At 46.5% G+C, this 27,925-nt stretch overlaps 1 protein-coding gene across 4 annotated transcripts in view; it reads left to right on the top strand.

Annotated features, from left to right (window-relative positions):
- LOC115123366 (ubiquitin carboxyl-terminal hydrolase 32-like) overlaps positions 1–27,925 on the top strand; it is a 190,728-nt gene that overhangs the window by 109,814 nt on the left and 52,989 nt on the right. For 2 of the 4 annotated variants that reach the window (XR_010465019.1, XM_065024185.1), the window contains exons 5-16: positions 8,803–8,962; positions 14,212–14,343; positions 15,578–15,685; positions 16,171–16,286; positions 16,772–16,834; positions 16,981–17,064; positions 18,694–18,755; positions 19,035–19,137; positions 20,543–20,741; positions 22,024–22,211; positions 23,773–23,913; positions 25,004–25,163. Coding sequence is in view for 3 of the 4 variants with exons in the window: in XM_065024185.1 (XP_064880257.1) it covers positions 8,803–8,962; positions 14,212–14,343; positions 15,578–15,685; positions 16,171–16,286; positions 16,772–16,834; positions 16,981–17,064; positions 18,694–18,755; positions 19,035–19,137; positions 20,543–20,741; positions 22,024–22,211; positions 23,773–23,913; positions 25,004–25,163 (1,516 nt within the window). In the remaining variant the exon portion in view is untranslated. The other 2 variants (XM_065024186.1, XM_065024187.1) reach the window with 2 other exon arrangements.

The following is a 27,925-nucleotide window of genomic DNA, read 5'->3' as shown; positions in this document are numbered from 1 at the left end:
TATGTGAGGGGGTAGTTAATGATCTATATGTGAGGGGGTAGTTATCTATATGTGAGGGGGTAGTTATAGATCTATATGTGAGGGGTAGTTAATGATCTGTATGTGAGGGGGTAGTTATAGATCTGTATGTGAGGGGTAGTTATAGATCTGTATGTGAGGGGGTAGTTAATGATCTGTATGTGAGGGGGTAGTTATAGATCTGTATGTGAGGGGTAGTTATAGATCTGTATGTGAGGGGGTAGTTATAGATCTGTATGTGAGGGGGTAGTTATAGATCTGTATGTGAGGGGGTAGTTATAGATCTGTATGTGAGGGGGTAGTTAATGATCTGTATGTGAGGGGGTAGTTATAGATCTGTATGTGAGGGGGTAGTTATAGATCTGTATGTGAGGGTAGTTAATAGATCTGTATGTGAGGGGGTAGTTATAGATCTGTATGTGAGGGGTAGTTATAGATCTGTATGTGAGGGGGTAGTTATAGATCTGTATGTGAGGGGTAGTTAATGATCTGTATGTGAGGGGGTAGTTATAGATCTGTATGTGAGGGGTGGGATCTGTATGTTAGTTATAGATCTATATGTGAGGGGGTAGTTAATGATCTGTATGTGAGGGGTAGTTATAGATCTGTATGTGAGGGGGTAGTTATACATCTATATGTGAGGGGTAGTTAATGATCTGTATCTGAGGGGTATGTGTGAGGGGTAGTTATAGATCTGTATGTGAGGGGGTAGTTATAGATCTGTATGTGAGGGGTAGTTATAGATCTGTATGTGAGGGGGTAGTTAATAGATCTGTATGTGAGGGGTAGTTAATGATCTATATGTGAGGGGGTAGTTAATGATCTGTATGTGAGGGGTAGTTAATGATCTGTATGTGAGGGGGTAGTTAATGATCTGTATGTGAGGGGGTAGTTATAGATCTGTATGTGAGGGGGTAGTTAATGATCTGTATGTGAGGGGGTAGTTAATGATCTGTATGTGAGGGGGTAGTTATAGATCTGTATGTGAGGGGTAGTTAATGATCTATATGTGTGAGGGGGGGTAGTTAATGATCTGTATGTGAGGGGGTAGTTAATGATCTATATGTGAGGGGGTAGTTAATGATCTATATGTGAGGGGTAGTTATAGATCTATATGTGAGGGGGTAGTTAATGATCTGTATGTGAGGGGGTAGTTATAGATCTATATGTGAGGGGGTAGTTATAGATCTGTATGTGAGGGGTAGTTAATGATCTGTATGTGAGGGGTAGTTATAGATCTGTATGTGAGGGGGTAGTTATAGATCTATATGTGAGGGGGTAGTTATAGATCTATATGTGAGGGGGTAGTTATAGATCTGTATGTGAGGGGGTAGTTATAGATCTGTATGTGAGGGGGTAGTTATAGATCTGTATGTGAGGGGTAGTTATAGATCTGTATGTGAGGGGTAGTTATAGATCTGTATGTGAGGGGTAGTAGATTGTAAGGGGGTAGATCTGTATGTGAGGGGGGGTAGTTATAGATCTGTATGTGAGGGGTAGTTATAGATCTGTATGTGAGGGGGGGTAGTTATATCTGATCTGTATGTGAGGGGGTAGTTAATGATCTGTATGTGAGGGGGTAGTTAATGATCTGATCTGTATTAATGATCTGTATGTGAGGGGTAGTTAATGAGTGAGGTAGTTATACATCTATATGTGAGGGGTAGTTAATGATCTGTATGTGAGGGGGTAGTTATAGATCTGTATGTGAGGGGTAGTTATAGATCTATATGTGAGGGGTAGTTAATGATCTGTATGTGAGGGGTAGTTATAGATCTGTATGTGAGGGGGTAGTTATAGATCTGTATGTGAGGGGTAGTTATAGATCTGTATGTGAGGGGTAGTTATAGATCTGTATGTGAGGGGTAGTTATAGATCTGTATGTGAGGGGTTATAGATCTGTATGTGAGGGGTAGTCTAGGGGGTAGTTAATGATCTGTATGTGAGGGGGTAGTTATAGATCTGTATGTGAGGGGGTAGTTATAGATCTATATGAGGGGGTAGTTATAGTCTATGTGAGGGGGTAGTTAATGATCTGTATGTGAGGGGTAGTTAGATCTGTATATATCTGTATGTGAGGGGGTAGTTAATGATCTGTATGTGAGGGGGTAGTTATAGATCTGTATGTGAGGGGTAGTTATAGATCTGTATGTGAGGGGGTAGTTATAGATCTGTATGTGAGGGGTAGTTATAGATCTGTATGTGAGGGGGTAGTTAATGATCTGTATGTGAGGGGGTAGTTATAGATCTATATGTGAGGGGTAGTTAATGATCTGTATGTGAGGGGGTAGTTAATGATCTGTATGTGAGGGGGGGTAGTTATAGATCTGTATGTGAGGGGATCTGTAGTTATAGATCTATATGTGAGGGGTAGTTATAGATCTGTATGTGAGGGGTAGTTATAGATCTATATGTGAGGGGGTAGTATAGATCTGTATGTGAGGGGGTAGTTATAGATCTGTATGTGAGGGGTAGTTATAGATCTGTATGTGAGGGGTAGTTATAGATCTGTATGTGAGGGGTAGTTATAGATCTGTATGTGAGGGGGTAGTTATAGATCTGTGATAGTGAGGGGGGGTAGTTATAGATCTGTATGTGATATGGTAGTTATAGATCTGTATGTGAGGGGGTAGTTAATGATCTGTATGTGAGGGGTAGTTAATGATCTATATGTGAGGGGGTAGTTAATGATCTGTATGTGAGGGGTAGTTAATGATCTATAGGGGTAGTTATAATGTGAGGGGTAGTTAATGATCTATATGTGAGGGGTAGTTATAGATCTGTATGTGAGGGGGTAGTTAATGATCTGTATGTGAGGGGGTAGTTAATGATCTGTATGTGAGGGGGGTAGTTATAGATCTGTATGTGAGGGGTAGTTAATGATCTGTATGTGAGGGGTAGTTAATGATCTGTATGTGAGGGGGTAGTTAATGATCTGTATGTGAGGGGGTAGTTATATGATCTATATGTGAGGGGGTAGTTAATGATCTGTATGTGAGGTTATAGATCTGTATGTGGGGGTAGTTATATGATCTGTATGTGAGGGGGTAGTTATGATCTATATGAGGGGTAGTTAATGATCTGTATGTGAGGGGTAGTTATAGATCTGTATGTGAGGGGTAGTTATAGATCTGTATGTGAGGGGTAGTTATAGATCTGTATGTGAGGGGGTAGTTATAGATCTGTATGTGAGGGGGTAGTTATAGATCTGTATGTGAGGGGGTAGTTATAGATCTGTATGTGAGGGGGGTAGTTAATGATCTGTATGTGAGGGGGTAGTTATAGATCTGTATGTGAGGGGGTAGTTATAGATCTGTATGTGAGGGGGTAGTTAATGATCTGTATGTGAGGGGTAGTTATAGATCTGTATGTGAGGGGTAGTTATAGATCTGTATGTGAGGGGGTAGTTATAGATCTGTATGTGAGGGGGTAGTTAATGATCTGTATGTGAGGGGGTAGTTATAGATCTGTATGTGAGGGGTAGTTATAGATCTGTATGTGAGGGGTAGTTATAGATCTGTATGTGAGGGGTAGTTATAGATCTGTATGTGAGGGGGTATGTTATAGATCTGTATGTGAGGGGTAGTTAGATTATAGATCTGTATGTGAGGGGTAGTTAATGATCTGTATGTGAGGGGGATAGTTATAGATCTGTATGTGAGGGGGTAGTTATAGATCTGTGTGAGGGGGTAGTTATAGATCTGTATGTGAGGGGTAGTTAATGATCTGTATGTGAGGGGGTAGTTAATGATCTGTATGTGAGGGGGTAGTTATAGATCTGTATGTGAGGGGTAGTTATAGATCTGTATGTGAGGGGTAGTTATAGATCTGTATGTGAGGGGGTAGTTATAGATCTGTATGTGAGGGGGTAGTTATAGATCTGTATGTGAGGGGGTAGTTATAGATCTGTATGTGAGGGGTAGTTATAGATCTATATGTGAGGGGGTAGTTAATGATCTGTATGTGAGGGGTAGTTATAGATCTGTATGTGAGGGGTAGTTATAGATCTATATGTGAGGGGAGGGGGTAGTTAATGATCTGTATGTGAGGGGTAGTTATAGATCTGTATGTGAGGGGGTAGTTATAGATCTGTATGTGAGGGGTAGTTATAGATCTGTATGTGAGGGGTAGTTATAGATCTGTATGTGAGGGGGTAGTTAATGATCTGTATGTGAGGGTAGTTATAGATCTGTATGTGAGGGGGTAGTTATAGATCTGTATGTGAGGGGGTAGTTAATCTGATCTGTATGTGAGGGGGTAGTTATAGATCTGTATGTGAGGGGGTAGTTAATGATCTGTATGTGAGGGGGTAGTTATAGATCTGTATGTGAGGGGGTAGTTATAGAGCTGTATGTGAGGGGTAGTTATAGATCTGTATGTGAGGGGTAGTTATAGATCTGTATGTGAGGGGGTAGTTAATGATCTGTATGTGAGGGGTAGTTATAGATCTATATGTGAGGGGGTAGTTAATGATCTGTATGTGAGGGGTAGTTATAGATCTGTATGTGAGGGGGTAGTTATAGATCTATATGTGAGGGGGTAGTTATAGATCTGTATGTGAGGGGGTAGTTATAGATCTATATGTGAGGGGGTAGTATAGATCTGTATGTGAGGGGGTAGTTATAGATATGTATGTGAGGGGGTAGTTATAGATCTGTATGTGAGGGGTAGTTAATGATCTGTATGTGAGGGGGTAGTTATAGATCTGTATGTGAGGGGGTAGTTATAGATCTGTATGTGAGGGGGTAGTTATAGATCTGTATGTGAGGGGGTAGTTAATGATCTGTATGTGAGGGGGTAGTTAATGATCTATATGTGAGGGGTAGTTAATGATCTATATGTGAGGGGTAGTTAATGATCTATATGTGAGGGGGTAGTTATAGATCTGTATGTGAGGGGGTAGTTAATGATCTGTATGTGAGGGGTAGTTAATGATCTGTATGTGAGGGGGTAGTTATAGATCTGTATGTGAGGGGTAGTTAATGATCTATATGTGAGGGGGTAGTTAATGATCTGTATGTGAGGGGGTAGTTAATGATCTGTATGTGAGGGGGTAGTTAATGATCTATATGTGAGGGGGTAGTTATAGATCTGTATGTGAGGGGGTAGTTAATGATCTGTATGTGAGGGGGTAGTTATAGATCTGTATGTGAGGGGGTAGTTATAGATCTGTATGTGAGGGGGTAGTTATAGATCTGTATGTGAGGGGTAGTTATAGATCTGTATGTGAGGGGGTAGTTATAGATCTGTATGTGAGGGGGTAGTTATAGATCTGTATGTGAGGGGTAGTTATAGATCTGTATGTGAGGGGTAGTTATAGATCTGTATGTGAGGGGGTAGTTATAGATCTGTATGTGAGGGGGTAGTTATAGATCTATATGTGAGGGGGTAGTTAAGATCTGTATGTGAGGGGGTAGTTATAGATCTGTATGTGAGGGGGTAGTTATAGATCTGTATGTGAGGGGGTAGTTAATGATCTGTATGTGAGGGGGTAGTTAATGATCTATATGTGAGGGGTAGTTATAGATCTATATGTGAGGGGGTAGTTATAGATCTATATGTGAGGGGGTAGTTAATGATCTGTATGTGAGGGGGTAGTTAATGATCTGTATGTGAGGGGGTAGTTATAGATCTGTATGTGAGGGGGTAGTTATAGATCTATATGTGAGGGGTAGTTATAGATCTGTATGTGAGGGGGTAGTTATAGATCTGTATGTGAGGGGGTAGTTATAGATCTATATGTGAGGGGGTAGTTATAGATCTGTATGTGAGGGGGTAGTTATAGATCTATATGTGAGGGGGTAGTTATAGATCTATATGTGAGGGGGTAATATGTGAGGGGGTAGTTATAGATCTATATGTGAGGGGGTAGTTATAGATCTGTATGTGAGGGGTAGTTATAGATCTGTATGTGAGGGGTAGTTATAGATCTGTATGTGAGGGGTAGTTATAGATCTGTATGTGAGGGGGTAGTTATAGATCTGTATGTGAGGGGGTAGTTATAGATCTGTATGTGAGGGGGTAGTTATAGATCTGTATGTGAGGGGGTAGTTATAGATCTGTATGTGAGGGGGTAGTTATAGATCTGTATGTGAGGGGGTAGTTATAGATCTTCTAATGTTCCTGAACGTATTTATTCTTGTCATAACAAAAGGGTTGAATACTTATTGACTCGAGACATTTCAGCTTTTCTTTTTAAATAATTTGAATAAATAATTTAAATAAATCTTATTTATTATAAATCTTATATTTAAATAAATAAATCGTTTTAAATAATTTGTCCACATTTTTATTTATATACATATAAAATTTGACTGGTACTGTGTATGTATGTATGTACACACACACACACACACACACACACACACACACACACACAGTACCAGTCAAAATTTTGGACACACCTACTCATCCAGGGTTTTTCTTTATTTTTAATATTTTCTACATTGTAGAATAATAGTCAAGACAAATGATGAAATAACACATATGGAATCATGTAGTAACCAAAAAAGTGTTAAACAAATCCAAATATATTTGAGATTCTTCAAAGCAGCCACCCTTTGCCTTGATGACAGCTTTGCACATTCTTGGCATTCTCTCAACCAGCTTTATGAGGTAGTCACCTGGATTTCATTTCAATTAACAGGTGTGCCTTGTTAAAAGTTAATTTGTGGAATTTCTTTCCTTCTTAAGGAAAGGCAATTTGAGCCAATCAGTTGTGTTGTGACAAGGTAGAGGTGGTATACAGAAGATAGCCCTATTTGTTAAAAGAGTCCATATTATGGCAAGAACAGCTCAAATAAGCAAAGAGAAATTACAGTCCATCATTACTTTAAGACACGAAGGTCAGTCCATCTGGAAAATGTCCTAAGAACTTTGAACATTTCTTCAAGTGCAGTCGCAAAAACCATCAAGCACTACGATGAAACTGGCTCTCATGAGGACTGCCACAGGGAAGACCTAGAGATACCTCTGCTGCAGAGGATAAGTTCATTAGAGTTAACTGTCTCTCATGAGGACAGCCACAGGAAAGGAAGACCCAGAGTTACCTCTGCTGCAGACGATAAGTTCGTTAGAGTTACCAGTCTCAGAAATTACAACCCAAATAAATGCTTCACAGAGATCAAGTAACAGACACATCTCAACATCAACTGTTCAGTGGAGACTGCGTAAATGTTTTATTTTTTCATTTTTACCTTTTATTTAACTAGGCAAGTCAGTTAAGAACAAATTCTTATTTTCAATGACGGCCTAGGAACAGTGGGTTAACTGCCTTGTTCAGGGGCGGAACGACAGATTTTTTTTTTACCTTGTCAGCTCGAGGATTCGATCTTGCAACCTTTCGGTTACTAGTCCAACGCTCTAACCACTAGGCTACCTGCTGGTTACTTGTCCAACGCTCTAACCACTAGGCTACCTGCTGGTTACTAGTCCAACGCTCTAACCACTAGGCTACCTGCTGGTTACTTGTCCAACGCTCTAACCACTAGGCTACCTGCTGGTTACTAGTCCAACGCTCTAACCACTAGGCTACCTGCTGGTTACTTGTCCAACGCTCTAACCACTAGGCTACCTGCTGGTTACTAGTTCAACGCTCTAACCACTAGGCTACCTGCTGGTTAATAGTCCAACGCTCTAACCACTAGGCTACCTGCTGGTTACTAGTCCAACGCTCTAACCACTAGGCTACCTGCTGGTTACTAGTTCAACGCTCTAACCACTAGGCTACCTGCTGGTTACTAGTTCAACGCTCTAACCACTACCTGCAGCCGTCATGGTTGAATTGCTGCAAAGAACCACTACTAAAGGTTACTACATGATTCCATATGTGTTATTTCTTAGTGTTGATGTCTTCACTGTTCTTCTACAATGGACAAAATAAAGAAAAACCCTTGAATCAGTTGGTGTTGGTCTGAACTTTTGACTGGTACTATATACTGTCTGCTTTTGATATTATGTGGTCTTGTGTGTAGGCCAGTGACCAACAAAAATCTCAATTTAATCCATTTTCTGAGCTGTAAGACGACAACATTTTGTAAAAGTTTAGGGGTGTGAATACTTTCTGTAGTTTTATGCATAAGCTCTAATATTCCTGTGTTTTTTATTTATTTTTAATGAATCATCACCTTAGAAAACATTTCGTCGTTAGGCTTCGTAAACCTTGTTTTACACTCACTTTCAACCTCCTTAATGAGCTTCTTTCTTCAAATCACAGTGAGGTGGTGAGATTTGAAAAAGCACATACTGTTTTTAATGATGAAGTGTTTTTGGCATTTGCGTTGATGTCAGAGTGGTTTACAGAGACACATATCACCAGGCCATTAGTGACCCGTTGACCGTTAGCAAGTTGGGTACTACCAACGCATGTCCATAAAAGGAGATGACCGTGACCCAACGGTCACGTGGAATTTTACTGAGGTCATGACTGCCGGTCACCACAACCGTCCTAGTTGCGAGTTCCCTTATTAATTAGTAACTTTTTAATTCATCAATCAAGTACAAAGGAGGAATGAAAACCCACAGCCACTTGGCCTTCCTTGGAATGAGTTTGACACCTGTGGTCCAGGTCATAGAAAAAGAGCAAGTGTTCCTAATGTTTTGTACACCTCTGTATTTGGTTGTAACTAATGGCCAGTGTTTGTAACTCTATTGACCAATGACACTTCCACGATACACCTATATTATAAACGCTGATCCCTGTCCGTCTCCCCAAACCATGTCTCCTCCCGCTACCTCCTTTTTTGATTTGGTAACAAGTTGTTGATGTGTTTTGGTTTGTCTCAGGGGGAGAAAGTCAACTATGAGCGCTTTAAGAACTGGCTCCTTCAGAACACGGAGGCGTTCACCTTCTCCCGTTGGCTGCTCTCCGGAGGCGTGTGTGTCACCCTCACAGACGACAGCGACACGCCCACCTTCTACCAGACTCTGGCCGGAGTCACACACTGTGAGTGACGGCTACCGTTACTCCTCTCTACAGCGCCAGTCCTACCCTGTACGCACGCTGTACATAAACTGGCGCTACTGAAAGGTTTCTATGGTGTTCATCTGAGTAAAGTCAACAACAAGTGATGGCATCTCCCAAAAAAAAGACAGATAATTTACCTGACTGTTTTAGTTCGGTGCACATATTTCATGTTATGTTGGTATTTGTCACATTTTCTTTGTCATTCATGTCCCTCCTTCTTTTTTCTGTCCTATTGGAAAGAAAGCTCTTACACGTAGCTGTGTCCAAGACCAATCAAAGATATTAGCTGCTTCCTGTCCTGAGACCAATCAGAGAGCAGGAGAGATCTTTGCTGCCAATCAGAGAGAGTACCTGCAGACAGCTCGTAATCTGCTGTTGCCCACTCCCAGATGATCCTCTTAACTCTGAGCGGTGTGTGTGTGTGTGTGTGTGTGAGAGAGTTCAGGTGTGTTTGTGTGTGTGTGTGTGTGTGTGAGAGAGTTCAGGTGTGTTTGTGTGTGTGTGTGTGTGTGTGTGTGCACTCTTTGGCCGTGAGGCGAGCACCTTCTCCGTACATGGACTTTCTAGAACATACTTCACTCTTGGCTAAGACGCCGTCTCCGACCGGACACACACAACAGACGCCATGGAGGACTGACAGGCTTGTTGTCGGGTTGGGATAGTATTAGAACACTATTGTAAAAATCCTTGGATTGGAACCAGGATGGCATGAGTTAACGTGGTGTGTTTTTTTTCTTCCCCTGAGCCTGTTAGCTGTCGGTCGGTGGAGTCTACTATGGTACACGCCAGTCCTGTCGGCACGTCCCAGGGCATGTGTGGTGGAATATGGTATGGTACCTCTGTTGTCACTCTGACCGAGTCGCTCCTCTAGGTGGGTACTGGGCACACCACTACACCTCCTGTAGACTAGTGCCACGTCCCAAATGGCACCCTATTCTCTACAATGGTGTATTACTTTTAACGGCAGTGAACAATAGTGAATCACAGGTCTAGGAGTCAGCTAGCTAGCTAGCGAGGGGGATGAGGCATGTCCTGGAGTCAGCCAGTCAGTGAGCTAGCTAGCGAGGGGGATGAGGCATGTCCTGGAGTCAGCCAGTCAGTGAGCTAGCTAGCGAGGGGGATGAGGCATGTCCTGGAGTCAGCCAGTCAGTGAGCTAGCTAGTGACGGGATGAGGCATGTCCTGGAGTCAGCCAGTCAGTGAGCTAGCTAGTGACGGGATGAGGCATGTCCTGGAGTCAGTCTGTCAGCTAGCTAGCTAGCGAGGGGGATGAGGCATGTCCTGGAGTCAGCCAGTCAGTGAGCTAGCTAGCGAGGGGGATGAGGCATGTCCTGGAGTCAGCCAGTCAGTGAGCTAGCTAGTGACGGGATGAGGCATGTCCTGGAGTCAGCCAGTCAGTGAGCTAGCTAGTGACGGGATGAGGCATGTCCTGGAGTCAGCCAGTCAGTGAGCTAGCTAGTGACGGGATGAGGCATGTCCTGGAGCCAGCCAGTCAGTGAGCTAGCTAGCTAGTGACGGGATGAGGCATGTCCTGGAGTCAGCCAGTCAGTGAGCTAGCTAGTGACGGGATGAGGCATGTCCTGGAGTCAGCCAGTCAGTGAGCTAGCTAGTGACGGGATGAGGCATGTCCTGGAGTCAGCCAGTCAGTGAGCTAGCTAGTGACGGGATGAGGCATGTCCTGGAGTCAGCCAGTCAGTGAGCTAGCTAGCTAGCGACGGGATGAGGCATGTCCTGGAGTCAGCCAGTCAGTGAGCTAGCTAGCTAGCTAGCGACGGGATGAGGCATGTCCTGGAGTCAGCCAGTCAGTGAGCTAGCTAGTGACGGGATGAGGCATGTCCTGGAGTCAGCCAGTCAGTGAGCTAGCTAGTGACGGGATGAGGCATGTCCTGGAGTCAGCCAGTCAGTGAGCTAGCTAGTGACGGGATGAGGCATGTCCTGGAGTCAGCCAGTCAGTGAGCTAGCTAGTGACGGGATGAGGCATGTCCTGGAGTCAGCCAGTCAGTGAGCTAGCTAGTGACGGGATGAGGCATGTCCTGGAGTCAGCCAGTCAGTGAGCTAGCTAGTGACGGGATGAGGCATGTCCTGGAGTCAGCCAGTTAGCTAGTGACGGGATGAAACATGTCCTGGAGTCGGTCAGTTAGCTAGCTAGCGAGGGGATGAAACATGTCCTGGAGTCGGTCAGTTAGCTAGCTAGCGAGGGGATGAAACATGTCCTGGAGTCAGCCAGTTAGCTAGCTAGTGACGGGATGAAACATGTCCTGGAGTCAGCCAGTTAGCTAGCTAGTGACGGGATGAAACATGTCCTGGAGTCAGCCAGTCAGTGAGCTAGTGACGGGATGAAACATGTCCTGGAGTCAGCCAGTTAGCTAGTGACGGGATGAGGCATGTCCTGGAGTCAGCCAGTTAGCTAGTGACGGGATGAAACATGTCCTGGAGTCAGCCAGTCAGTGAGCTAGTGACGGGATGAAACATGTCCTGGAGTCAGCCAGTTAGCTAGTGACGGGATGAGGCATGTCCTGGAGTCAGCCAGTTAGCTAGTGACGGGATGAAACATGTCCTGGAGTCAGCCAGTGAGCTAGTGACGGGATGAAACATGTCCTGGAGTCAGCCAGTTAGCTAGTGACGGGATGAAACATGTCCTGGAGTCAGCCAGTGAGCTAGTGACGGGATGAAACATGTCCTGGAGTCAGCCAGTTAGCTAGTGACGGGATGAAACATGTCCTGGAGTCAGCCAGTTAGCTAGTGACGGGATGAGGCATGTCCTGGAGTCAGCCAGTCAGTTAGCTAGTGACGGGATGAGGCATGTCCTGGAGCCGATCCATAGGAGAGGTAATGAGTTTTATAGATTAGCAGTGTCAGGCAGGCTGGAGCAGCATCCTGATTTAATGACACACAGCAACAAGATGAGCAGGTGTTTATTCCCCCTCAGCTCTGCTTTCCTCGCTAGTCCCTTCCAGGCCTTTACCACTGCCCTATTCACTGCTAGGCTAGCCCACGCTGGCCTGCGTTCAGTAAGCACGACACAAATAGTGTTTTTCAGGTTTGTTTAGCGTTTGGGATTGATACATTGACTATATTGGTGTTGTCCGTGTTTCTGAAAGACCGGTTGGAGGACCTATTTTTGAGGTTTTGTGTTTGTGTGTGTGTGTGTGTGTGTGTGTGTACGACGTGTGTGTGTTTGTAGGATTTAGTATTGTCTAGCTGTTCTACTCTTAAAGGGGCATTCAGTCAGTCAGGGACGGGCCCCACCACACACACCTCCCATTCCACACCATGCTTCTCAATATTAATCCACCATTACTTCCCCCAAGCTCTCTCTCTGTCTCTCTCTGTCTCTCTGTCTCTCTCTCTGTCTCTCTGTCTCTCTGTCTCTCTCTGTCTCTCTCTCTCTCTGTCTCTCTCTCTCTCTCTCTCTCTCTGTCTCTCTCTCCTCTCTCTCTGTCTGTGTCTGTCTCTGTCTCTCTGTCTCTGTCTCTCTCTCTGTCTCTCTCTCTGTCTCTCTCTCTGTCTCTCTCTCTGTCTCTCTCTCTATTCAATTCAAGGGGCTTTATTGGCCTGGGAAACATTTGTTAACATTGCCAAAGCAAGTGAGGTAGATAATATACCAAAGTGAGGTTGTGTTCTCTGTTTAAACCTGATGTTTCGGAGCCTTTCTCTGAGGAGGGAAGGACTGAACGGCGGTCAAAAGGTTATTGAACCGTTGAAGTGGTGTTTTACTGGTTTCCAATCAGTCCTCTTGACCGCTCCACTTCTCTCTTTCTCCATCAGTCTTCAGATTGAACACACCACACACACAACAATTTAACTCTCTCCGCAGAGACAACTGGACCCTGTTGAGCTGGGCTCTTCCAGGAATAAACCTCAGGAGAACGGATGGTTGGATGGATGGAGGGGGAGAGAGGATGGATGGAGGGGGAGAGAGGATGGATGGAGGGGGAGGAAGGGGGAGATGAATAGGATGGATGGAGAGGGAGGGAGGGAGAGGATAGATGGATGGATGGAGGGAGAGAGGATGGAGGGGGAGAGGGACAGGGAGGGAGGGAGGGAGAAGATGGATGAGGGAGAGGGAGGGAGATGAGTGAGGGAGGGAGAGGAGGGAGAGATGAAAAGCTCCTCTCAATCCACCCACACATCCCAATCTGCAGCTCACTGCTATAGGCTGGCGATATTATCCCCCAGTGACATCACTGTCTTATTGACCAATCCGTCTTATAAGCACAGACAGCAAACTAGGATGTCGGCCATAGCAGTGAGATTTAAGAACCAGCTTGGGTTTGTGGTGGAAATCCGGAATGGCCTCCTCTCCAGTCAGAGAGTGAATATGACTTGGCTTGCATCCCAAATGGCTCCCTATTTAGTAGTGCACTATGTAGGGAATAGGCTGCCATTAGGGATGCAGTCTTAATTTGTGAATGTGTGTTTTGACACCTATCTGAGCGACATGTATGGGATGACTCATGGGACAGTGTGGTGGAAAGGGAAGTCTGGGCTAGTATGAGCTAGTGAGCCGTAGGCTAATCTTATCAGTGTAAAGCTGTGGATTAACGCGCTAGAGTGGGAGGGTGAACCCAGGATCTCTGACCCTGGGGCTGGCTGGCATGGTTTCATACTTAACAGTAGCTATATTGGTACACCTCGTGAGCCTTGGCCCTGCCTTTTTGAGTTTGATTCATGGTCTCACCTCAAGACTAAACGGGATAGACTAAATCACTTACAGATGGGGTCGCAAAATTCTGGTAACCAGAATTCCCAGGTTTTCCAGAAAAATCCCGATTTTTGGAAGATTCAGGGAATAAGCAGGAAAATCTTGACTCCTCAAACCAGGATTTCTCTTGGGGAAAGTTACTGAAATTTTGCAACCCTACTTACAAGATCTGGGACCAGGCTACTTGAGACTACTACTCAAGACTACTATCCTCGGTCCTGCTCGTTAACAAAACTGTCCAGAATCCATATGTCCATCAGAATGGAACCGTGAAACGTGTTGACGTCATCTGCATGTGTCTCCATATCGCCATCCAAGTTCACGAAGTCCACTATAGCACCATATTGATATGAACTGAAGCCTTTGTTTCCTTTCCTTACTAAACACTGCTAGGTCATGTGACTTTTTGTTGTTGTTCTAATAAGACGATGCTCGGGCGAATCTACAAAAAAAAAAAACACTCTAGGTTGGTTGGTATATATATTTTTTTTAAAGCGTTTCCTTCTTATTCTCTCCTCCCACAGTAGAAGAGTCTGATATCATTGACTTGGAGAAGCGCTATTGGCTGTTGAAAGCCCAGTCCAGGACCGGACGCTTTGACTTGGAAACTTTTGTCCCGCTGGTCTCTCCTCCTATTCACGCTTCGCTAAGTGAAGGTATGGCATATTTCTGATGTATTTTTTTGATGCCAGCTAGATGTTTTTGAGGACATGGTATAAACCTGGTTCCCCGAGATAAACAGTCACCCATGGACATTCAAACACAGTAACACACACACACACACTAACACACACACACACTAACACACACACACACACACTAACACACACACACTAACACACACACACACACACTAACACACACACACACTAACACACACACACACACACACACTAACACACACACACACACTAACACACACACACTAACACACACTAACACACTAACACACACACACACACACTAACACACACACACTAACACACACACACACTAACACACACACACACACACTAACACACACACACTAACACACACACACACTAACACACACACACACACACTAACACTAACACACACACACACACACTAACACACACACACACTAACACACACACACACACACACACTAACACACACACACACACACTAACACACACACACTAACACACACACACACTAACACACACACACACACACTAACACACACACACTAACACACACACTAACACACACACTAACACACACACACACACAATCATGTATACATGCCATAATTTGTATGTGTGTATATTGTGTGTGGTTCATTTAGATGAGAATCTCTTCTGATGGTCTCTCAATGTTAAAACCATGTTGTCGTTTGAACTGTGACTCACTGCTTGTGTCGTAAGAGGATTTGTTGTTGTTGAATGAAAACATGGGGGTTTGTCCGAGCGATAGCTGCTGGGCTAGCCTTGGGAAAAGTTGTCTTTGCGCTAGCTAAGTTTGCTTATAGCTTACATTGTCAAACACGCAAGGTTAACAGCTAACGTTAGCTATAGCAAGCTAACTTGATTACAAAGGCAACGATGTCAACACTGACGTGAACAGGAGGACATTGGCTGCGTGCATGTTTCAGTAGTAGCCGCTAGAGATGCTTCCTCTCTCTACACTGGGTCCCAGAGCGAGGCACGATGAAGGTTGTTCGAGTGGGCAGGGATTTATTGCAAAGACACGCCTTCCCTCAAGGCCAGGCCAGTGGCCATGTTTTCTTTTCAGTCCCCAATGTTTATGAATATTAATGTGATCCTTGTGATACGGTTTGAATGAGTTCCCAAAAGATCTGATACCAAACTATTTCTCCATTTTGTAGAACATGGTTTAACTTGTCTTTTTGCTCTTGTTTTCCAGGTTTGTTTCATGCGTTTGATGAGAACCGGGACAATCACATCGACTTTAAGGAGATCTCCTGTGGCCTGTCTGCCTGTTGCCGGGGGCCCGTCGCCGAGAGGCAGAAATGTAAGAGCTGCTGTGTGATCTGTTGTCATAGATTAGTGATTTCCTAACCTAAGGCTTCCTTTCACACATTATGGTGTGTACATGTACGCTTGAGTGGAAAAAGCTGCAGTGCTTTTCCCAATCTCCTTATGTTGTAAAAACACAGATGTGGTTGATTTTCTTTTTTTTCTTTTTTACGATCGTCAAACTGCCTCTGAATAGTCATTAGTATGTAATCTACCCTGTCGTCTAGATTCTCATCAGGCCTTGAAATGACATTTTCACGCTTGGAAATGGCAGCAGATATTGGAACTCAAGACTCCAGTTAATTATCTAAGTAGCTCGGTGCAGATCACACGGAGGAATACAGATGACTAGCACGAAGTATTTGGTATAACTGCGGCTTGAACAGCGACTGCGGCTTGAGGAGTCTGTAGTTAGAAAGTACAATGTTATGTTAAAAAGAGTATTTTTGTACCCTCTCTTTCTCTCTCGTGTTTCCCCAGTTTGTTTCAAAGTGTTTGACGTGGACCGGGATGGGGTTCTGTCCCGAGACGAAATCCACGAGATGGTAGCCGCACTCCTGGAAGTTTGGAAGGACAATCGCACAGACACACTTCCTGTAAGTACTGCTGGACACCACTTCCTGTAAGTTCTGCTGGACACCACTTCCTGTAAGTACTGCTGGACACGGACACCACTTCCTGTAAGTACTGCTGGACACCACTTCCTGTACGTTCTGTTGGACACCACTTCCTGTACGTTCTGTTGGACACCACTTCCTGTAAGTACTGCTGGACACCACTTCCTGTAAGTACTGCTGGACACCACTTCCTGTAAGTACTGCTGGACACCACTTCCTGTAAGTACTGCTGGACACCACTTCCTGTAAGTACTGTTGTACACCACTTCCTGTAAGTTCTGCTGGACACGGACACCACTTCCTGTAAGTTCTGCTGGACACCACTTCCTGTAAGTACTGCTGGACACGGACACCACTTCCTGTAAGTTCTGCTGGGATACAGACTAAATGGATAATGTAATGGAGGTGGTTGAGTTTGAATAAGTACCTTACCTAAGTTCTGACTCTCATTATCCTGTTTTCAGGAGCTGCTCACCAACGTGTCGGATATAGTGGAGGGAATCCTGAAGATGCACGACACGACCAAGGTGAGACTCTTCTAGGAGATATAATAGCTGTTTTTGTCTGTAACGTGATTGGATAATTATCTCATAATGCTACTGCTGTCCACTGACATTTTAGCCCTTGTCTTTGACCCTAACCTTTTGACTTAACCTTTGAACCTCACACACAGCTGGGTCACCTGACCCTGGAGGACTACCAGATCTGGAGTGTGAACAGCGCTCTGGCCAACGAGTTCCTCAACCTGCTGTTCCAGGTCGGAACGAACACACACACACACACACACACACACACACACACACACACACACACACACACTCTCTCACTCTCACTCTCACACACATTTGATGGTTTGTTTCCATGTTTCCCCCTCAGTTTATAGTTTGCTTTCTCTTCATGCCTCTCTCTCTGTCTGTGTTTCTGCAGGCCTGGGGCTTTCTCTTCATGCCTCTCTGTCTGTGTTTCTGCAGGCCTGGGGCTTTCTCTTCATGCCTCTCTGTCTGTGTTTCTGCAGGCCTGGGGCTTTCTTTCATGCCTCTGTCTGTGTTTCTGCAGGCCTGGGGCTTTCTCTTCATGCCTCTCTGTCTGTGTTTCTGCAGGCCTGGGGCTTTCTTTCATGCCTCTGTCTGTGTTTCTGCAGGCCTGGGGCTTTCTCTTCATGCCTCTCTGTCTGTCTGTGTTTCTGCGGGCCTGGGGCTTTCTCTTCATGCCTCTCTGTCTGTGTTTCTGTGGGCCTGGGGCTTTCTCTTCATGCCTCTCGGTCTGTGTTTCTGCAGGCCTGGGGATTTCTCTTCATGCCTGTCTGTCTGTGTTTCTGTAGGCCTGGGGCTTTCTCTTCATGCCTCTCTGTCTGTGTTTCTGCAGGCCTGGGGCTTTCTCTTCATGCCTCTGTCTGTGTTTCTGCAGGCCTGGGGCTTTCTCTTCATGCCTCTCTGTCTGTGTTTCTGCAGGCCTGGGGCTTTCTCTTCATGCCTCTCTGTCTGTGTTTCTGCAGGCCTGGGGCTTTCTCTTCATGCCTCTCTGTCTGTCTGTGTTTCTGCAGGCCTGGGGCTTTCTCTTCATGCCTCTCTGTCTGTCTGTGTTTCTGCGGGCCTGGGGCTTTCTCTTCATGCCTCTCTGTCTGTGTTTCTGCAGGCCTGGGGCTTTCTCTTCATGCCTCTCTGTCTGTGTTTCTGCAGGCCTGGGGCTTTCTCTTCATGCCTCTCTGTCTGTGTTTCTGCAGGCCTGGGGCTTTCTCTTCATGCCTCTCTGTCTGTGTTTCTGCAGGCCTGGGGCTTTCTCTTCATGCCTCTCTGTCTGTGTTTCTGCAGGCCTGGGGCTTTCTTTCATGCCTCTGTCTGTGTTTCTGCAGGCCTGGGGCTTTCTCTTCATGCCTCTCTGTCTGTCTGTGTTTCTGCGGGCCTGGGGCTTTCTCTTCATGCCTCTCTGTCTGTGTTTCTGTGGGCCTGGGGCTTTCTCTTCATGCCTCTCGGTCTGTGTTTCTGCAGGCCTGGGGATTTCTCTTCATGCCTGTCTGTCTGTGTTTCTGTAGGCCTGGGGCTTTCTCTTCATGCCTCTCTGTCTGTGTTTCTGCAGGCCTGGGGCTTTCTCTTCATGCCTCTCTGTCTGTGTTTCTGCAGGCCTGGGGCTTTCTCTTCATGCCTCTCTGTCTGTGTTTCTGCAGGCCTGGGGCTTTCTCTTCATGCCTCTGTCTGTGTTTCTGCAGGCCTGGGGCTTTCTCTTCATGCCTCTCTGTCTGTGTTTCTGCAGGCCTGGGGCTTTCTCTTCATGCCTCTCTGTCTGTCTGTGTTTCTGCGGGCCTGGGGCTTTCTCTTCATGCCTCTCTGTCTGTGTTTCTGTAGGCCTGGGGCTTTCTCTTCATGCCTGTCTGTCTGTGTTTCTGCAGGTCTGTCACATTGTCCTTGGGCTTCGACCTGCCACTGCTGAAGAGGAGGGACAAATCATCAGGTATACACATCACCAATCTGTCCTTCTGCCCCTGAGCAAGGCCGTTAACCCACTGTTCGGGTTAACGGGCGCCGATGACGATTAAGGCAGCCCCCCCGCACCTCCCTGATTCAGAGGGGTTAAATGTGTAGTACAACTGTCAAGGTATCCACCTTTCCTTTTCACATCCTGAAGAACTACACCTCTACAGTTTAAAGCTTTGAACTCTAGTGTGTGTGTGTGTGTGTGTGTGTGTGTGTGTGTGTGTGTGTGTGTGTGTGTGTGTGTGTGTGTGTTCAGGGGGTGGCTGGACAGAGAGGGCAGACATGGGCTCCAGCCTGGGGAGAACTGGTTCCTCATCTCCAGCCAGTGGTGGACGCTCTGGAAAGACTACGTCAAATATGTGAGTGGAAGTCCAAGGCAGCGTCCCAAATAGCACCAGGGCCCCATGGGTCAAATGTAGTGCACTACATAGGGGATAGGGTGCCAAGTGAAGCACCCTAAATGTAAGCCTAACTGTTAAGTTAAAGAGCAGAATATGATCATCACTGACCCTCCTCTTCTCTATCTATCTATCTATCTCTTTCTTTCTTTCTTTCTTTCGCGCTCTCGCTATCTCTTTCTTTTGCGCTCTCGCTATCTCTTTCTTTTGCGCTCTCGCTATCTCTTTCTTTTGCGCTCTCGCTATCTCTTTCTTTCTCGCTCTCTTTCTTTCTCGCTCTCTTTCTTTCGCGCTCTCTTTCTTTCGCGCTCTCGCTATCTCTTTCTTTCTCGCTCTCTTTCTTTCGCGCTCTCGCTATCTCTTTCTTTCTCGCTCTCTTTCTTTCGCGCTCTCGCTATCTCTTTCTTTCGCGCTCTCGCTATCTCTTTCTTTCGCGCTCTCGCTATCTCTTTCTTTCTCTCTTTCTTTCGCGCTCTCGCTATCTCTTTCTTTCTCGCTCTCTTTCTTTCGCGCTCTCGCTATCTCTTTCTTTCTCGCTCTCTTTCTTTCGCGCTCTCGCTATCTCTTTCGCTCTCGCTATCTCTTTCTTTTGCGCTCTCGCTATCTCTTTCTTTTGCGCTCTCGCTATCTCTTTCTTTTGCGCTCTCGCTATCTCTTTCTTTCTCGCTCTCTTTCTTTCGCGCTCTCTTTCTTTCGCGCTCTCGCTATCTCTTTCTTTCTCGCTCTCTTTCTTTCGCGCTCTCGCTATCTCTTTCTTTCTCGCTCTCTTTCTTTCGCGCTCTCGCTATCTCTTTCTTTCGCGCTCTCGCTATCTCTTTCTTTCGCGCTCTCGCTATCTCTTTCTTTCTCGCTCTCTTTCTTTCGCGCTCTCGCTATCTCTTTCTTTCTCGCTCTCTTTCTTTCGCGCTCTCGCTATCTCTTTCTTTCTCGCTCTCTTTCTTTCGCGCTCTCGCTATCTCTTGCGCTATCTCTTTCTTTTGCGCTCTCGCTATCTCTTTCTTTCGCGCTCTCGCTATCTTTCTTTCTCGCTCTCTTTCTTTCGCGCTCACTTTCTTTCACGCTCTCGCTATCTCTTTCTTTCTCGCTATCTCTTTCTTTCGCGCTCTCGCTATCTCTTTCTTTCTCGCTCTCTTTCTTTCGCGCTCTTTCTTTCTCGCTCTCTTTCTTTCACGCTCTCGCTATCTCTTTCTTTCTCGCTCTCTTTCTTTCGCGCTCTCGCTATCTCTTTCTTTCTCGCTCTCTTTCTTTCGCGCTCTCGCTATCTCTTTCTTTCTCGCTCTCTCCATCTCTTTCTTTCTCGCTCTCTCCATCTCGCTATCTCTTTCTTTCTCGCTCTCTCCTTCTCGCTATCTCTCTCTCTCTCTAGGACCGCAAGTCCATCGTGGTGAATCAGCCCTCTATCCTCTCCTCTCTGAGGAATCCTCAGGCCTCTGCGACCGTCGAGCCTGCCCCCCTGGAGCCAGGGGTAGGTGGTCTGGGGGTCCCCAGCCCAGCCAGCACCTCAGAGGAGAGGTCTCCTGATGCTGTGTCCAGCGCCTCTGAAACCACAGAGACCCAAAGCACAGGTCAGTGACCAGACCACTAGGCAGCGCTGTGTGTGCTGTTACAACCTCAAACTATGGGTTATAACTGTTTATTCATTATTTATAAACTACTTATTAATTCATGAAGGGGGTACCTCAACCTGAATGTAAAGGGGGTACCTCAACCTGAATGTAAAGTGGGTACCTCAACCTGAATGTAAAGGGGGTACCTCAACCTGAATGTAAAGGGGGTACCTCAACCTGAATGTAAAGGGGGTACCTCAACCTGAATGTAAAGGGGGTACCTCAACCTGAATGTAAAGGGGTACCTCAACCTGAATGTAAAGGGGGTACCTCAACCTGAATGTAAAGGGGGTACCTCAACCTGAATGTAAAGGGGGTACCTCAACCTGAATGTAAAGGGGTACCTCAACCTGAATGTAAAGGGGTACCTCAACCTGAATGTAAAGGGGTACCTCAACCTGAATGTAAAGTGGTACCAACCTGAATGTAAAGTGGGTACCTCAACCTGAATGTAAAGTGGGTACCTCAACCTGAATGTAAAGTGGGTACCTCAACCTGAATGTAAAGTGTTCCAGTACCTGAATGTAAAGTGTTCCAGTACCTGAATGTAAAGGGGGTACCTCAACCTGAATGTAAAGGGGGTACCTCAACCTGAATGTAAAGTGGGTACCTCAACCTGAATGTAAAGTGTTCCAGTACCTGAATGTAAAGTGTTCCAGTACCTGAATGTAAAGGGGGTACCTCAACCTGAATGTAAAGGGGGTACCTCAACCTGAATGTAAAGGGGGTACCTCAACCTGAATGTAAAGGGGGTACCTCAACCTGAATGTAAAGGGGGTACCTCAACCTGAATGTAAAGGGGGTACCTCAACCTGAATGTAAAGGGGGTACCTCAACCTGAATGTAAAGTGGGTACCTCAACCTGAATGTAAAGTGGGTACCTCAACCTGAATGTAAAGTGGGTACCTCAACCTGAATGTAAAGTGGGTACCTCAACCTGAATGTAAAGTGTTCCAGTACCTGAATGTAAAGTGTTCCAGTACCTGAATGTAAAGGGGGTACCTCAACCTGAATGTAAAGGGGGTACCTCAACCTGAATGTAAAGGGGGTACCTCAACCTGAATGTAAAGGGGGTACCTCAACCTGAATGTAAAGTGGGTACCTCAACCTGAATGTAAAGTGGGTACCTCAACCTGAATGTAAAGTGTTCCTGTACCTGAATGTAAAGTGTTCCTGTACCTGAATGTAAAGTGTTCCTCTGATGCCGTCACCCCCCCTTCCTCCTCCTCCTCCTCCTCAGTGGTGACCCCCCAGGCCGGCCCATCAGCCACAGAGATCTGTTTTGCCCGGCAACACAACATGTCAGACAACAACCAGTGTTTCTCCGGGGCCAACGGCCACATCCCCTCCCTCTCTCAGTCCCAGCTGGCAGCTCAGAGGCCTGGAGCCATCGACAACCAGCCCCTGGTCAACACAGACCCCATGAAGGTGTGTGTTTGCCCCCTATATTACATCAGCTATTTCTAATATGTTGTCTTGTCCATTTTCAAACACCAAGTTGTTGATTTAAGTTCACAGAGAAAGTGTTATTCCATCCAAACTCTCCCACTGAGCCTGTCTAGGCAGCCTCTCTCTCTTTTTCCTCCGAGCCATGTGGTCTTATCCCTCAGCCCTGTGACGATACGGGCCAGGTGTTAGGCATGGCCTGTATCTCCATCAGTAATGGAGGAGTAGAGAGGGCAATGTGTGTGTCCTGTTCCTCCCAGTCTCTCTCCTGTTCCTCCCAGTCTCTCTCCTGTTCCTCCCAGTCTCTCTCCTGTTCCTCCCAGTCTCTCTCCCGTTCCTCCCAGTCTCTCTCCTGTTCCTCCCAGTCTCTCTCCCGTTCCTCCCAGTCTCTCTCCCGTTCCTCCCAGTCTCTCTCCCGTTCTCTCTCCCGTTCCTCCCAGTCTCTCTCCTGTTTCTCCAGTCTCTCTCCTGTTCCTCCCAGTCTCTCTCCTGTTCCTCCTAGTCTCTCTCCTGTTCCTCCCAGTCTCTCTCCTGTTCCTCCCAGTCTCTCTCCTGTTCCTCCCAGTCTCTCTCCTGTTCCTCCCAGTCTCTCTCCTGTTCTCTCTCCTGTTCCTCCCCTGTTCTCTCTCCTGTTCCTCCTGTTCTCTCTCCTGTTCCTCCCAGTCTCTCTCCTGTTCCTCCCAGTCTCTCTCCTGTTCCTCCCAGTCTCTCTCCTGTTCTCTCTCCTGTTCCTCCCCTGTTCTCTCTCCTGTTCCTCCTGTTCTCTCTCCTGTTCCTCCCAGTCTCTCTCCTGTTCCTCCCAGTCTCTCTCCTGTTCCTCCCAGTCTCTCTCCTATTCTCTCTCCTGTTCCTCCCCTGTTCTCTCTCCTGTTCCTCCTGTTCTCTCTCCTGTTCCTCCCGGTCTCTCTCCTGTTCCTCCCAGTCTCTCTCCTGTTCCTCCCAGTCTCTCTCCTATTCTCTCTCCTGTTCCTCCCCTGTTCTCTCTCCTGTTCCTCCCGGTCTCTCTCCTGTTCCTCCCGGTCTCTCTCCTGTTCCTCCCGGTCTCTCTCCTGTTTCTCCCGGTCTCTCTCCTGTTTCTCCCAGTCTCTCTCCTGTTTCTCCCAGTCTCTCTCCTGTTTCTCCCAGTCTCTCTCCTGTTTCTCCCAGTCTCTCTCCTGTTTCTCCCAGTCTCTCTCCTGTTCCTCCCAGTCTCTCTCCTGTTCCTCCCAGTCTCTCTCCTGTTCCTCCCAGTCTCTATCCTGTTCCTCCCAGTCTCTCTCCTGTTCCTCCCAGTCTCTCTCCTGTTCCTCCCAGTCTCTCTCCTGTTCCTCCCAGTCTCTCTCCTGTTTGTCCAGTCTCTCTCCTGTTCCTCCCAGTCTCTCTCCTGTTTCTCCAGTCTCTCTCCTGTTCCTCCCAGTCTCTCTCCTGTTCCCCCCAGTCTCTCTCCTGTTCCTCCCAGTCTCTCTCCTGTTCCTCCCAGTCTCTCTCCTGTTCCTCCCAGTCTCTCTCCTGTTCCTCCCAGTCTCTCTCCCGTTCCTCCCAGTCTCTCTCCTGTTTCCCCCAGGCCCCCACATTGACCATGGAGGGAGGCCGGCTGAAACAGTCCCTACAGAGGGTGGCGGGCAGGGACTTTGAGACGGTGCCAGAGCCGGTGTGGAGGGCGCTGTTCCACTGGTATGGCGCCAACCTCAGCCTGCCACGACCGGTATGTATGGACCATAACCTCCCCTCACACAACCACTGAACCACAGATGGACCACAACACAACCTCTCCTCACACTATCACTGAACCACAGATGGACCACAACACAACCACTGAACCACAGATTGACCACAACACAACCACTGAACCACAGATTGACCACAACACAACCTCCCCTCACACAACCACTGAACCACAGATGGACCACAACACAACCACTGAACCACAGATTGACCACAACACAACCACTGAACCACAGATTGACCACAACACAACCTCCCCTCACACAACCACTGAACCACAGATGGACCACAACACAACCTCCCCTCACACTATCACTGAACACAGATGGTCACCTCTAGGACTGGGTCTAGCTTGAGGGATTTTCACACCATTGTGGATGATTTTTGTGACAGTTTCAGTTGTGTGTGTGCATACCTGTTGTGTGTGTGCATACCTGTTGTGTGTGTGCATACCTGTTGTGTGTGTGCATACCTGTTGTGTGTGTGCATACCTGTTGTGTGTGTACATACCTGTTGTGTGTGTGCATACCTGTTGTGTGTGTGCATACCTGTTGTGTGTGTGCATACCTGTTGTGTGTGTGCATACCTGTGCATACCTGTTGTGTGTGTGCATACCTGTTGTGTGTGTGCATACCTGTTGTGTGTGTGTGCATACCTGAAATTAGGGCTCAGCCCTCAGAGTTGAGTTATTCTTGCTCACAGATAAAACTGAAAAAATACATCATTCATAATAATTACTAAACAATTGCAAAACAATCATTTAAAATCAATAGCATGTAATACATGACATGAATACAGTTGAAACATTAGAATGTTTTTCCATGTAGAAAATGTAAATATTAAAATGAGATTGAAAAAAATATATATATATCATTTTTGGAGAAACCATTTTAAGAGCTAGAGTTAATATACAGTCTGACAACAGTGGGTGGAGGTACTGGGTTGGGTGGAGGTACTGGGTTGGGTGGAGGTACTGGGTTGGGTGGAGGTACTGGGTTGGGTGGAGGTACTGGGTTGGGTGGAGGTACTGGGTTGGGTGGAGGTACTCATCCTTCTCTCCCTTTTTCCAGGTGATCCAGCAGACGAAAACAGGCCGTGCTGAGCTGGAGCTCTTCCCACGCTACCTCCTCTTCCTGCGGCAGCAGCCCGCCACACGCACGCCCCAGTCCAACATCTGGGTTAACATGGGTATGACCAGCCTGAGAATGTTCCCCCAGCATCTCCCCAGAGGTAACGTAAGCCTGCAGCAAGAAAGAGAGACAACCTGCTAGGAGCCAACAAACGCTGCTTCTACTACTGTAGTCCACCCCTAATCATGCTGTTATAATGGACTGGTCCGGCCCCTAATCATGCTGTTATAATGGTCTGGTCCGGCCCCTAATCATGCTGTTATAATGGACTGGTCCGGCCCCTAATCATGCTGCTATAATGGACTGATCCTTCCCCTAATCATGCCCCTAAAAGGAAGTGATCCGTCCCCTAATCATGCCCCTAAAATGGACTGCTCCGGCCCCTAATCATGCCCCTAAAATGGACTGCTCCGGCCCCTAATCATGCCCGTAAAAGGAACTGATCCTTCCCCTAATCATGCCCCTAAAATGGACTGCTCCGCCCCCTAATCAAGTTCTTAGAATGGACTGCAGGATGAGTCATGGTCCATAGGGGGGTGGATATGGTGCCCACTGACTGTACTAAAATACCCTGAGAGCCTAACTCTTACTCTTCTGTACGCATAGCCTTGTTGTCACAACAGTGGTGCTATAAAGCTTGACACGCCCTCTGTAAAGCCTACATAGAAAAATAATGATGACACAACAGAAACTGTAAACAACAGCTGAGACACTATGAGGTGTTAGTGGTGCTGCAGAGACACTATGAGGCGTTAGAGTGGTGCTGCAGAGACACTGGAGTGGTGCTGCAGAGGCACTATGAGGCGTTAGTGGTGCTGCAGAGACACTATGAGGTGTTAGTGGTGCTGCAGAGGCACTATGAGGTGTTAGTGGTGCTGCAGAGACACTATGAGGCGTTAGTGGTGCTGCAGAGTGGGTAGAGTGGTGCTGCAGAGGCACTATGAGGCGGTAGAGTGGTGCTGCAAGGGAATGAGGCGTTAGTGGTGCTGCAGAGGCACTATGAGGCGTTAGTGGTGCTGCAGAGGCACTATGAGGCGGTAGAGTGGTGCTGCAGAGGCACTATGAGGCGTTAGTGGTGCTGCAGAGGCACTATGAGGTGTTAGTGGTGCTGCAGAGGCACTATGAGGTGTTAGTGGTGCTGTAGAGGCACTATGAGGTGTTAGTGGTGCTGTAGAGGCACTATGAGGCGTTAGTGGTGCTGCAGAGGCACTATGAGGCGTTAGTGGTGCACAGAGGCACTATGAGGTGTTAGTGGTGCTGCAGAGGCACTATGAAGCGTTAGTGGTGCTGCAGAGACACTATGAGGCGGTAGAGTGATGCTGCAGAGGCACTATGAGGAAGTAGAGTGGTGCTGCAGAGGCACTATGAGGAAGTAGAGTGGTGCTGCAGGGGCACTATGAGGCGTTAGTGGTGCTGCAGAGGCACTATGAGGCGTTAGTGGTGCACAGAGGCACTATGAGGTGTTAGTGGTGCTGCAGAGGCACTATGAAGCGTTAGTGGTGCTGCAGAGACACTATGAGGCGGTAGAGGTGCTGCAGAGGCACTATGAGGCGTTAGTGGTGCACAGAGGCACTATGAGGTGTTAGTGGTGCTGCAGAGGCACTATGAAGCGTTAGTGGTGCTGCAGAGACACTATGAGGCGGTAGAGTGATGCTGCAGAGGCACTATGAGGAAGTGAGTGGTGCTGCAGAGGCACTATGAGGAAGTAGAGTGGTGCTGCAGGGGCACTATGAGGCGTTAGTGGTGCTGCAGAGGCACTATGAGGCGTTAGTGGTGCACAGAGGCACTATGAGGTGTTAGTGGTGCTGCAGAGGCACTATGAAGCGTTAGTGGTGCTGCAGAGACACTATGAGGCGGTAGAGTGATGCTGCAGAGGCACTATGAGGAAGTAGAGTGGTGCTGCAGAGGCACTATGAGGAAGTAGAGTGGTGCTGCAGGGGCACTATGAGGCGTTAGTGGTGCTGCAGAGACACTCTGAGGTGTTAGTGGTGCTACAGAGGCACTATGAGGCGTTAGAGTGGTGCACAGAGGCACTATGAGGTGTTAGAGTGGTGCACAGAGGCACTATGAGGCGTTAGAGGTGCTACAGAGGCACTATGAGGCGTTAGAGTGGTGCTGCAGAGGCACTATGAGGCGTTAGAGTGGTGCTGCAGAGGCACTATGAGGCGTTAGAGTGGTGCACAGAGACACTATTAGTGGTGATCTAATCGGACTGGCGCTATCATATATCTGGCCCAGAGGAGTTAGTTTGGCTCCAGGCATGGAAATAATATTATACTGTATTCTATTTATAAATAATCATATATAATATTATACCTTATTCTATTTATAAATAATCATATATAATATTATACTGTATTCTATTTTGCAGATGCTTTTATCCAAAGCGACTTAGTCATGCAGCATACATTTTATGTATGGGGGGCCTCAGCGGGAATCAAATCCACGATCACATTTGTTGCAAGTGCCATAGAATGACTAGACCCAGACATACTGACCGAAGAGCAAGGCTGTGCTGCTGGGAGACTATGCTGTTTACAGCTTTTGATTCATTCTGTTTGCTTTCAAAGTATTGCCAATCAATCACATATATTAAGGTTTGCTTTTTGTAGTTTTTTTGGCTATACTTTTAAAATCGGTAATAATCAGTTCCATTTTTTTGTTTTTAATTGTTTATTAACTGAACTAATATTGATTTTTGTTGACTTATGATTGAATCAGATTTGAATCTTGTGAGTCACTAATGAGTTGATTTTAATGAATCAGTCTTAATTAAATGACCGAATCTAAAACACCCTTTCTTGCTGCTTCCTTACAACTAATCCTACATGAGCTGAACTATTCTTTCTCTTGAAATAATGT

Source organism: Oncorhynchus nerka, linkage group LG11 (assembly GCF_034236695.1).
Source record: "Oncorhynchus nerka isolate Pitt River linkage group LG11, Oner_Uvic_2.0, whole genome shotgun sequence".
In the NCBI taxonomy this organism is placed as follows: Eukaryota; Metazoa; Chordata; class Actinopteri; order Salmoniformes; family Salmonidae; genus Oncorhynchus; species Oncorhynchus nerka.
The sequence above is the reverse complement of the archived record's forward strand: the minus strand, read 5'-3'. Positions and strand labels throughout refer to the sequence as shown.